At 42.5% G+C, this 13,027-nt stretch overlaps 1 protein-coding gene across 1 annotated transcript in view; it reads left to right on the forward strand.

Annotated features, from left to right (window-relative positions):
* Positions 1–9,370: 9,370 nt before the first annotated feature.
* The window catches only part of LOC134571365 (serine protease 53-like), a 29,575-nt gene continuing 25,918 nt past the window's right edge, over positions 9,371–13,027 (forward strand). The window contains exon 1 of the mRNA XM_063429567.1: positions 9,371–9,421. Coding sequence (XP_063285637.1) covers positions 9,371–9,421 — 51 coding nt within the window. The remainder of the gene's footprint in view (positions 9,422–13,027) is intronic.

Here is a 13,027-nt window from a genome sequence, read left to right on the forward strand (position 1 = left end):
GAGACACAGAGTTAGTGAATAACATTGATAGAGACACAGATAAGGGAATAACATTGATAGAGACACAGAGTTAGAGAATAACATTGATAGAGACACAGATAAGGGAATAACATTGATAGAGACAGAGAGTTAGTGAATAACATTGATAGAGACACAGAGTTAGTGAATAACATTGATAGAGACACAGAGTTAGAGAATAACATTGATAGAGACACAGAGTTAGGGAATAACATTCATAGAGACACAGTGTTAGGGAATAACATTGATAGAGACACAGAGTTAGAGAATAACATTGATAGAGACAAAGAGTTAGGGAATAACATTGATAGAGACACAGAGTTAGAGAATAACATTGATAGAGACACAGCGTTAGGGAATAACATTGATAGAGACACAGAGTTAGTGAATAACATTGATAGAGACACAGATAAGGGAATAACATTGATAGAGACAGAGAGTTAGTGAATAACATTGATAGAGACACAGAGTTAGGGAATAACATTGATAGAGACACAGAGTTAGAGAATAACATTGATAGAGACACAGATAAGGGAATAACATTGATAGAGACACAGAGTTAGAGAATAACATTGATAGAGACACAGATAAGGGAATAACATTGATAGAGACAGAGAGTTAGTGAATAACATTGATAGAGACACAGAGTTAGGGAATAACATTGATAGAGACACAGTGTTAGGGAATAACATTGATAGAGACACAGAGTTAGAGAATAACATTGATAGAGACACAGAGTTAGGGAATAACATTCATAGAGACACAGAGTTAGTGAATAACATTGATAGAGACACAGAGTTAGAGAATAACATTGATAGAGACACAGAGTTAGAGAATAACATTGATAGAGACAAAGAGTTAGGGAATAACATTGATAGAGACACAGAGTTAGAGAATAACATTGATAGAGACAAAGAGTTAGGGAATAACATTGATAGAGACACAGAGTTAGAGAATAACATTGATAGAGACACAGAGTTAGGGAATAACATTGATAGAGACACAGAGTTAGAGAATAACATTGATAGAGACACAGAGTTAGAGAATAACATTGATAGAGACACAGAGTTAGGGAATAACATTGATAGAGACACAGAGTTAGAGAATAACATTGATAGAGACACAGAGTTAGAGAATAACATTGATAGAGACACAGAGTTAGAGAATAACATTGATAGAGACACAGAGTTAGTGAATAACATTGATAGAGACACAGAGTTAGAGAATAACATTGATAGAGACACAGAGTTAGAGAATAACATTGATAGAGACAAAGAGTTAGGGAATAACATTGATAGAGACACAGTGTTAGGGAATAACATTGATAGAGACACAGTGTTAGAGAATAACTGATAGAGACACAGAGTTAGAGAATAACATTGATAGAGACACAGAGTTAGGGAATAACAGTGATAGAGACACAGAGTTAGGGAATAACATTGATAGAGACACAGAGTTAGGGAATAACATTGATAGAGACACAGTGTTAGGGAATAACATTGATAGAGACACAGAGTTAGGGAATAACATTGATAGAGACACAGAGTTAGTGAATAACATTGATAGAGACACAGAGTTAGTGAATAACATTGATAGAGACCCAGAGTTTGGGAATAACATTGATAGAGACACAGAGTTAGTGAATAACATTGATAGAGACACAGAGTTAGAGAATAACATTGATAGAGACACAGATAAGGGAATAACATTGATAGAGACACAGCGTTAGGGAATAACATTGATAGAGACACAGAGTTAGAGAATAACATTGATAGAGACACAGAGTTAGGGAATAACATTGATAGAGACACAACGTTAGGGAATAACATTGATAGAGACACAGAGTTAGGGAATAACATTGATAGAGACACAGAGTTAGTGAATAACATTGATAGAGACACAGATAAGGGAATAACATTGATAGAGACACAGAGTTAGGGAATAACATTGATAGAGACACAGAGTTAGAGAATAACATTGATAGAGACACAGAGTTAGGGAATAACATTGATAGAGACACAGAGTTAGGGAATAACATTGATAGAGACACAGAGTTAGGGAATAACATTGATAGAGACACAGAGTTAGGGAATAACATTGATAGAGACACAGCGTTAGGGAATAACATTGATAGAGACACAGAGTTAGGGAATAACATTGATAGAGACACAGATAAGGGAATAACATTGATAGAGACACAGAGTTAGGGAATAACATTGATAGAGACACAGAGTTAGAGAATAACATTGATAGAGACACAGAGTTAGGGAATAACATTGATAGAGACACAGAGTTAGGGAATAACATTGATAGAGACACAGATAAGGGAATAACATTGATAGAGACACAGAGTTAGGGAATAACATTGATAGAGACACAGAGTTAGGGAATAACATTGATAGAGACACAGAGTTAGGGAATAACATTGATAGAGACACAGAGTTAGGGAATAACATTGATAGAGACACAGAGTTAGGGAATAACATTGATAGAGACACAGAGTTAGGGAATAACATTGATAGAGACACAGAGTTAGGGAATAACATTGATAGAGACACAGAGTTAGGGAATAACATTCATAGAGACACAGAGTTAGGGAATAACATTGATAGAGACACAGAGTTAGGGAATAACATTGATAGAGACACAGAGTTAGAGAATAGCATTGATAGAGACAGAGTTAGGGAATAACATTGATAGAGACACAGAGTTAGGGAATAACATTGATAGAGACACAGAGTTAGAGAATAGCATTGATAGAGACACAGAGTTAGGGAATAACATTGATAGAGACACAGAGTTAGAGAATAGCATTGATAGAGACACAGAGTTAGGGAATAACATTGATAGAGACACAGAGTTAGAGAATAGCATTGATAGAGACACAGAGTTAGGGAATAACATTGATAGAGACACAGAGTTAGAGAATAACATTGATAGAGACAGAGAGTTAGGGAATAACATTGATAGAGACACAGCATTAGGGAATAACATTGATAGAGACACAGAGTTAGGGAATAACATTGATAGAGACACAGAGTTAGAGAATAGCATTGATAGAGACAGAGTTAGGGAATAACATTGATAGAGACACAGAGTTAGGGAATAACATTGATAGAGACACAGAGTTAGGGAATAACATTGATAGAGACACAGAGTTAGGGAATAACATTGATAGAGACACAGAGTTAGGGAATAACATTGATAGAGACACAGAGTTAGAGAATAGCATTGATAGAGACACAGAGTTAGGGAATAACATTGATAGAGACACAGAGTTAGAGAATAGCATTGATAGAGACACAGAGTTAGGGAATAACATTGATAGAGACACAGAGTTAGGGAATAACATTGATAGAGACACAGAGTTAGAGAATAGCATTGATAGAGACACAGAGTTAGGGAATAACATTGATAGAGACACAGAGTTAGAGAATAGCATTGATAGAGACACAGAGTTAGGGAATAACATTGATAGAGACACAGAGTTAGAGAATAGCATTGATAGAGACACAGAGTTAGGGAATAACATTGATAGAGACACAGAGTTAGGGAATAACATTGATAGAGACAAAGAGTTAGAGAATAACATTGATAGAGACACAGAGTTAGAGAATAACATTGATAGAGACACAGAGTTAGGGAATAGCATTGATAGAGACACAGAGTTAGGGAATAACATTGATAGAGACACAGAGTTAGGGAATGACATTGATAGAGACACAGAGTTAGGGAATGACATTCATAGAGACACAGAGTTAGAGAAAGGCATTGATTACTAGATAATTGGACACTGCGGGTCAGGGAATGTTTCAGTAAGAGATGTTTTCAGTTCAACGTTTTTGGTCTGAAATGGAAAATTCACTTTGAATTCCCAACAATTCTCACTTTAGTAGATGACCCGAGGGATTCAAATAAGACATGTAGGTTGTTCTGACAAAATGATTTATATTCACAGTGACACACTATGGCTTGCAGCAACGTACAGCGTAAGCATGCAGTGATCCAGTGACATAAGGAGAGATCCAGTGACGTACACAGAGAAATCCAGTGACATACAGAGAGATCCTGTGACTGAGTAAAGTACAGAGTGATCCACTGTCGTACACAGATCCAGTGACAACACAGAGAGATCCAGTGACATATAGAAAAAATCCAGTAACATACAGAGATCCAGTGACATACAGAGATCCAGTGATATACAGAGATCCAGTGACATACAGAGATCCAGTGACATACAGAGATCCAGTGACATACAGAGATCCAGTGATATACAGAATAATCCAGTGATCCAGTGACTTACAGTGAGATCCAGCAACCTGCAGTGCATGAAAGTGAGTTGCAGTGTGATCCAGTGAGATATGATGGCCTGGATGATCCTCGCCCTCTGTGTGACAGGTAAGTCATCATGAAAGAGAGTGCAGTGCAAACTCTGTGGCTAATTGCAGATTATGTTAACGTAGTGTACGTATAATCTTAATTTTAATAATGACAGGAGGCGAGTATTTTGCATAACTTTCTTTACTTATGCCTCCAGCAGCACAAGTCAATCAATCAAAAAACTTTAACCAATCCTAGGCCAACATAGCCTGCATATAAGTCTTTGGTGGGCGTGTCTATTCCTCTTTCTTTGATGTGAGAAGTCCTGTAACGTCAGGTTGTGAGGTATCTTTTAAACTGGAACTCTGTAACTTGAACGAACGTAGCTTGGATTGGAGCTTGATGGATATTGTTGTCCGGCTCCCAAGTCATCTTATGCTGGAAAAAAACGGAAATAGGTGAAAGATGTGGAAATGAACTATTGTCCGCATGCAACCTAGACCTGATTCAGTTACTAAACATGTCTAAGTAGTAGGTTATAGTATTGACAGTTCTATTGAGTAGTTAACTAGTTAATTCTATACTGTTTACGTGAGGTTTATGCTATGAATGTAACAGTCTGTCATGATGTCACAACTGTCTGTAAAATGCTATAAACAGCGAGTATCAAGGGGGGGGAACAATCTCAAGATCTATGGGGGGGAAAATACTCACCTCCTGTCATTATTAAAATTAAGATTATACGTACACTACGTTAACATATTCTGCAATTTTATTACATGACAGGAGGCTTCCTATTTTGCATTTTTAACGCTGCGGTAACAACGAAAAAGATGCGTGAGATGTCTGTCGAAAGTAGAAAACTCGGAAGGTGTTTTCTCTAGTCCAGTCTGCCGAGCGCAAGATGTCCGTGAGTGATGCACCCGCAGAGTATGCACGCGAAGCCGCCGCCCCGCGTACCGAGTGGGCCCCGAAATTCGGTTCTACCCCTGCAAGGGATAAGAGCCATCGTACCCATCTGGCCAACGTAGTGGTAGTTACTGGTTTGTATGGTTTGGTGTAAGATACCAGAAGTTGACCTGATCGGTAAAAACGGAGTGGTTCGGTAACTTCTACGTACCGAAGCAAGGTGGTCACGACGCATAGCCGCGGAACCGTCGGAAAAAATGGGTAAGACACGGATGTGGAGTCCGTCTTAGTCCTGCGAGATACCGAGAAGGTAACCCCTACTGGTGTAATAGTGAAACCATCTATGTCAAAAGCCCTAACGTCTGCGACCCTACGAAACGAAACTAAACATAGGAGGAGAGTTAGTTTGGCTGATAGTTGTCTCAGTGACAAGGTCTCGTTGTCAGGCCAGTTCCTAAGGAATCGGATAACTATATCAACGTCCCAAAGAGTGTTATACTTCGGTACCGGAGGTCTGGCTAGTCTGATGCCCCGAAGTAGACGGCATACCAGAGTGTTCTGACCCACTGGTGTACCGTCTATCGGGGTGTGGGCCGCCGAGATGGCAGATCTGGTGATATTAATTGAGCGGAATGCTCTGCCTTCTGAGAACAGGTTTGACAGGAAATTTAGAATGCAGGGAATAGGTGCTGTAAAGGGATCAAGGTCCCTTTCCATGCACCAGCGGTTCCATGTGTTCCATGCGGATAGGTAGCTACGTCTAGTGCCCGGTGCCCAGGAGTCCCATAACAGGTCTCTAGTCGTCTGCGATAGGCCTGAGACGTTCCAGGATCCCCGGAAAGACTCCAGGCTACCAGTTCCAGCCGGTCTTGTGTAATCAACGGATGAGGTTCCCCGTCTGGGTTCACCAGGAGGAATGGGAACACTGGTAAGAGTAGCGGATGGTCCTGTGATAGAGCTAGTAGGTCCGGGAACCATGCTTGGCTCTTCCATAACGGTGTGATCAGAATCAGAGAGGTCCCCGCTCTGCGTAGGTGGTGGAGGACTCTCGCCAGCATCGAGAAAGGTGGGAATGCGTAAGCTCCTGACTGTGGCCATTGTTGCAGGAACGCATCCACTGCTTCGCTTTGAGCGTCCGGGAGCCAACTGTAATATCTCGGTAGTTGAGTGTTCGTCCGTGATGCGAAGAGGTCTATGTGTAGCAGACCTCTTATCTGCCTTATCCTGCGGAAGATGGTGGTGTCCAGGCGCAATCGCTGCTGTCTCTCCAGTGTCGAGAGAACCAGTCTGCTGTGAGGTTGTTGACACCCGGTAGATATTCTGCCTTGATCGTGATGTTGCGGGGTAGGCAGAATCGATAGATGTCCCTCGTCGCTTCCGTCAGGGCCCGTGATCTGGCTCCGCCCAGGTGGTTTATGTACTGGACTGCCGAAATGTTGTCCATGCGCAAGAGTATGCAGCAATTGGACATGTTCTTGGCCAAACTCCGGATCGCGAAGGAGCCCGCTATCAACTCCAGGCAGTTGATGTGTAGGAGTTTTTCTTCCTCCGACCATGGCCCTCCGGTGGACGCCTGTGTGCAGTGGGCTCCCCAGCCCCATAGGCTGGCGTCTGACTCCAAGACAAAGTCCGGGTTCGGACCGAATATGGCTCTGCCGTTCCAGGCTTCCATGTGCAGGAGCCACCATCTGAGTTCCGTCCGTATTTCTACTGACACTGGGATCCAGTGGTCGTATGTCTGACCTTGTCTCAAGTGATATGCCTTCGCCCGTTGCATGGCCCGGTAGTGTAGCGGTCCCGGGAAGATCGCTTGTATGGAGGACAATAAAAGGCCTACCATTCGGGCTAGGAGGCGAAGCGGTATTGAGTCTTTTCGAAGTACCCGGCATATCTCTTTCCGTATTGCCGCAATCTTCGCAGTGGGTAAACGGAGGGTACATGTCCCCGAGTCTATTTCGAATCCCAGGAACTGAACCACCTTGGCAGGTTGTAGTGAAGATTTTTCTCTGTTTATGATGAAGCCCAAAGATTCCAGCAAGAGCACTATGAATCTCGTTTGAGAGTGAAGCCTGGGCGCTGATTCGCAGAAAATCAAAATATCGTCCAGGTATATTAGGCAGCGGATGCCTTTCTCCCTTAGGTAAGCCATTACCGGCTTCATGAGTTTCGTAAAGCACCATGGTGCTGAGCTGAGGCCGAATTGGAGACAGGTGAATTGGTAGGAAAGGTGGTTCCATGTGAAGCGGAGGAAAGGACGGCTGACGCAGGCTATCGGTACCGATAGGTAGGCGTCCTTTAAGTCTAGTCGAGTGAACCAGTCGTGTTGCAATAGTAGGTCTCTTAGAAGGTGGATTCCTTCCATTTTGAAATGCCTGTATGTGACGAAAACGTTCAGTTGCCGTAGGTTGATGACTGGTCTGTAGTCTCCTGTTTTCTTTTGGACTACGAAGATGTTGCTGAAGAAACCCGTATCGTCCGGGGCGACCTCCACCGCCCCTTTGTCGAAGAGGGTTTGAATCTCCTTGTCTATGATTCCTGTGTGTGTTGCCGACGCTCTTATTGGAGGTGGGCGTCGGTCTTGTACCGGGGTGTCTGAGAACTCGATCTCGTAGCCGGTTACCGTATTGAGGATCCAGCTGTCCGAAGATATCTTCTCCCATTCCTGTGAAAAGAGAGACAGTCTGCCTGCAGTCATGTGGGAAAAAAGACAGGGTGTGTCGGGAATGCTCACCTGTATTGAAACGTCCGCGTCCGCGGGTGCGGGTGCCTCTGGAACGGAAAGATCCTCGCTGGAACTTGGTTCTTGAGGTTGGGAAGAAGGCTTGAGATGACTGGTATCTGGGGCCTGTAGGCCAGAAGCGGATGGTGGCTCGGCCCCTTTGGCGACCAGCCCTGCCAAAAACTCCACGGCGTGGTGTGGTGGTGCGAAAAACTTGCCTGATGGAGGTCTGAGCCTTATTCAGAGTGGTGAAGATGCTTACATGTTTCTTGAGTTCAGTTATGAAAGAGTCACCGAAAAGTTGACCGTTCGCCAGCGGTCCCATTTCTATTTTACCCAGCTCCATCAGTTTTGGGTCCATCTTGAGTAATGCAGTTCTGCGGCGTTCTGCGCACATTGCCGCGTTGTTGTTACCCAGCATACAGATGGCCCGTTGCGCCCATTCACGTATAGTGTGGGCATCCAGTGCGGTGCCCTGGGATAGGGCTAAGTCGGCCAAGTATAGCATTTTTGCTAGAGGGCCCAGGATGTCTAAGAGTTTGTCTTGGGATTCCCTAAGGCCCTTCTCTATCCCTTTTCGCGGGTCCCGACCTGCGCGGGACATAAACAGGGATACGGTAGTATCAAATTCCGGGGTCAGTGCGATTTTATCTGGTAGTGTGGGTCTTGGGCATTCTGCCCGTAGTCTCGCCCTTACTTCTTTGTCCATTGGCTTTCTCAGCCAGAAATGGACGAACTGAGTCAGGTGTTCTGGCAATCCCCATTCTGTTGATCTTGGATGTCGGATCGTGCGGGGGTCGAACATGGTTGCTCCTTGGGGGTCTATGAAGGTGCCCTCTTCCTGAGGGAATTCCTGTTCAAGGTATGTGTCTTGATCATAGTCTCTGTCGTTTCCCTGGACGTCTAGCCATTCCTCGTCTTCCGAGTGTGAATCCCCCGCCTTCCATTCATCCATGATGTCAAGTGATGGTGGGGGGTTGTGATCATCGTCCTCCGAGGACGGAGAATATGGAGGGGAAGTTCCTCTCTTCGTTGCCTGGCGGCTCTTCTTCAACTGTGTTTTTCCTCTCTTTCCCTGGGTGTCCGATATGGTGCCCTTCCGTTGCCGTTTTGTAGCGTGGTAATCTCCGAGAAGGGCATCGTCAGTAAAATCTGTGGGTTGTTCAATAGCCGTGTCCGGTTTTGGGTTCTGCATAATCAGTTTGCCGATAGCTTTCTCCACGGAGGCGGCTACCGCCGAGTTAATGAGCGCCTGCCAATCTGATGGTGGTAACTGTGGTGAATCACTCATCTTGTGTTGTGTGTTGGGTCTGTCTGTGGAAGACAGGAAAGTGTTAGGAACTGAAATGCGTGGAGTGCCGTATGATACAGTTCATGTATAGAGTCACATATATATATGATAGTATGGCAGGGAACGAGCCTGCTGTTATTGAGTCACTAGATTTAATAGCAGGGGTAAGTCTGCTTGTATTGGTTCAGTTAATATATATATAGCAGGGGATGAGCCTGCTGTCACTTGTCTGAGGCTGCTTGCAGCTAGGCACTTATATATATATATGTAGCAGGGGATGAGCCTGCTTGAGCTGTGACTTTGAGAAATACAGCAGGGGATGAGCCTGTCTGTACTGTGCCTTTAAAAGTATAGCAGGGGATGAGCCTGCTAAAACTGTGCCTTTAAGATGTACAGCAGGGGATGAGCCTGTCTGTACTGTGCCTTTAAAGTAAAGCAGGGGATGAGCCTGCTTAAACTGTGCCTATAAGACGTACAGCAGGGGATGAGTCTGTCTGTACTGTGCCTTTAAAAGTATAGCAGGGGATGAGCCTGCTTAAACTGTGCCTATAAGATGTACAGCAGGGGATGAGCCTGTCTGTACTGTGCCTTTAAAGTAAAGCAGGTGATGAGCCTGCTTAAACTGTGCCTATAAGACGTACAGCAGGGGATGAGTCTGTCTGCACTGTGCCTTTAAAAGTATAGCAGGGGATGAGCCTGCTTAGACTGTGTCTGTAAGATATGCAGCAGGGGATGAGCCTGCATGCACTGAGCCTTTAATATGTGTAGCAAGGGGGAAGTCTGAGGGTACTGATACCACAAAATATACACAGTGTAGGTAAACCAAAAAAACCAAATTGACATATACATGTGAGGAGAAAAAGGACGGGTCGTTTGAATCACGACCGTAAGGAGCGCTAATGGCCGTCGTGGGTCTCGCGGGAGCGAGATCCAAGATGGCCGCCGTTCGCGCCAAAAAGACAGTGCGGTCCGCGATCGTGATCGCGGTCCGCTGTCAAGCCTCTAAACGCCGCACAAATAAGCGGAATGCCCCTCCAACCCCACACCCACCTCCCAAAGGGTCCCTAAGCGAGCTCCATACCCCAGAAAAAGCACGGTCGCGGAAAAAACGCCGCGGGTAGGAGACAGTAAAGGGTGAGAGGAGAGGTAGGGCAGAGGGGAGAGAAAAATAAAGGACTAGTAAAATGAACATATAAAAATAAACATTTAGATTATGGAAAACAATGAATATATTATCCTAGCAATATGAAATGAATATAAAATAAATAAGCTCTGAAGGTAGTACTCTGACCTATGCCTTCTGGAAGCAGCAAAGAAAGAGGAATAGACACGCCCACCAAAGACTTATATGCAGGCTATGTTGGCCTAGGATTGGTTAAGGTTTTTTGATTGATTGACTTGTGCTGCTGGAGGCATAAGTAAAGAAAGTTATGCAAAATAGGAAGCCTCCTGTCATGTAATACAATTAACCCATAGTTAGGGCTCGATTCCCTGTAATCTGGATACAAGTAATATTCAGTTATTCGTACCAGACCATGTATTACTTGTGTCTACATTAGCTCTAGTGAGTACTTTTTGCATGTGAACTGCTGTCAAGCTGGCTCATATATTTTCCTTAAAGGGACACTATAGGCACCAAAGCAGCTTTAGTTTAATGAAGTCGTTTAATAGATCATACCTCTGCAGTCTCACTGCTCAATTCTCTGCCATTTAGGATTTCCTAAACACCTCCTGTAAATAGAGATCTAATGTTTAAATTTCCTTTATTGCAAATTGTATTTAATTTAGAATTTCTTATCCATTACTCTGTTAATAGCTTGCTAGACCCTGCAATTGCCTCCTGTATGTGATTAAAGTTTAATTTACAGAGCAGGAGATAACAACGTCTAAGGCAAGTTAACATCTGAATGAAAATTAAACCATGTTCTTGTCATGCAGGCTGCGTGAGTCACAGCCAGGGGAGGCCTGGCTAGGGCTGTATAAACATAAACAAAAGTGATTTAACTCACAAATGGCAGAGAATTGAGCAGTGAGACTGCAGGGGCATGACCTGTACACCAAAACTGCCTCATTTAACGAAGGTTGTTTTGGTGCCTATTGTGTCGCTTTAATATTTCTTACATTTTGTTTTCAATCGATTTTTCTTTGTATAATTATTTGTTTTCCATGAAGTGGAGATGTTGTTGTTGTTTTTTTGCTACCTTGCACACCAGCAGAGTGGTCTCTATGCTATACTATACTATACTAATAAATTGTTTCTGCATATTCTATTTATATATTTTTTATTTGCTTGGGTGCGGTATTTATTGTTTTTGATTTTTATCTGAGTATTGCGAAATGTTCACCATGACGGATTTATAAATGATGTGTCAATAGTTGATATGCAATTTAGGTGTTTTATTAAAAACCAATTGTTGTTATACTCTGAATTATGGTGAATTTAATTATTTTACATCTCCGCAGCTTACTGCAGCCCAACTTTCAGGTCTATTCCCTAAAATGTGAGTTTTAACAAATTCAAAGTGAATTTCACATTAACGTCCAAAGAAAAACAGAACTGCAAACTTTACTAACAATTTTATTTATTATTTTATTCTACTATTTCATTCTAAAATTAAAATTTAATTTACTTTGGATTGCCTACTTTCCAGGCTATAGTCAATCACACTGTCTATTGTAGTAAATTGTAGGAATTATTGTGAAATAATGCTTTGAATATAGCTGAGTTTGGCAAATTTTTCCAGATAACCTATTTTTGACTACGTTTTGCCATTTTGATTTGAATTCATTATAATTCAGAGGTCGGCCCTGTACGACTTTAATTAATCAGACATTCATTTCTGTAATTTTCAATCTTTCATGATTTATTATCCAGTATAATTTATAATTATAATTTATAATAATTTGTAATTCATTTACATAATCCATTTGGTCTTATTTTAGATTTTTGCATTATAAAATGTTGTCTGAACAATAAGGGGGAAGTGACCAGTGTGTCATGGAGTATAAATCCCTAACAAGGAAATTGTGGGCAATCAACTCGGGAATTGCAAATTTTAAGGTCAAAATAGACAGAAAGTGAAATATTTTTCCAACAGAACTCATTTTTAAAGTTCGTTCATTTCATGTAAAATATCCTTGTCAATTCCTCAAAGTTCTCGATTCAATGACTAAACATCGCAGACTGTGGAAACGTTGTTGAAGCATCGTTAGATCTGCTGTAATACTTCATTAATTACTTTAATAATAATAATAAGTGTTCTGCTGTTGTATTAACTTTTGTTTGTTTGTTTCTGGAGGTAATTCATTTTTACGTAGATGCAGACACTAGTCGTTTTGGTATTTTTCTCATGGATGTGCCTTTATACGAGACCCCCCATTGCTACTAATTGATGCACTAAGGGACACAATATAGAAATAACCAGTTATGGCCACTAATTCCCACAAACAGCCGGGAGCCGTCCTGTGATGTTTGGTGTTTTCGTCCTCGTCAGACCGGCCCAAACTCCAGGGTGTCGTCGTCGTCTTCAGAAATCAGTCCTTGACTCACTGCACAGTCATGGCTGAAACTTTAACCCTTTGAGTGATGTACTAAGAAATGGCTTCCAAAGAACAGTCTAGACCAGGGGTAGGCAACCTTCGGCACTTCAGATGTTGTGAACTACATCTCCCACAGAGCATCAGGGGAGATGTAGTCCAAAACATCTGTAATGTTTAAGGTTGCCTACCCCTGGTCTAGAGTAGAGGGAGTCCGACATCATCCCTCCGTC

The sequence above is a fragment of the Pelobates fuscus genome, chromosome 8, assembly GCF_036172605.1.
Source record: "Pelobates fuscus isolate aPelFus1 chromosome 8, aPelFus1.pri, whole genome shotgun sequence".
Lineage (NCBI taxonomy): Eukaryota > Metazoa > Chordata > Amphibia > Anura > Pelobatidae > Pelobates > Pelobates fuscus.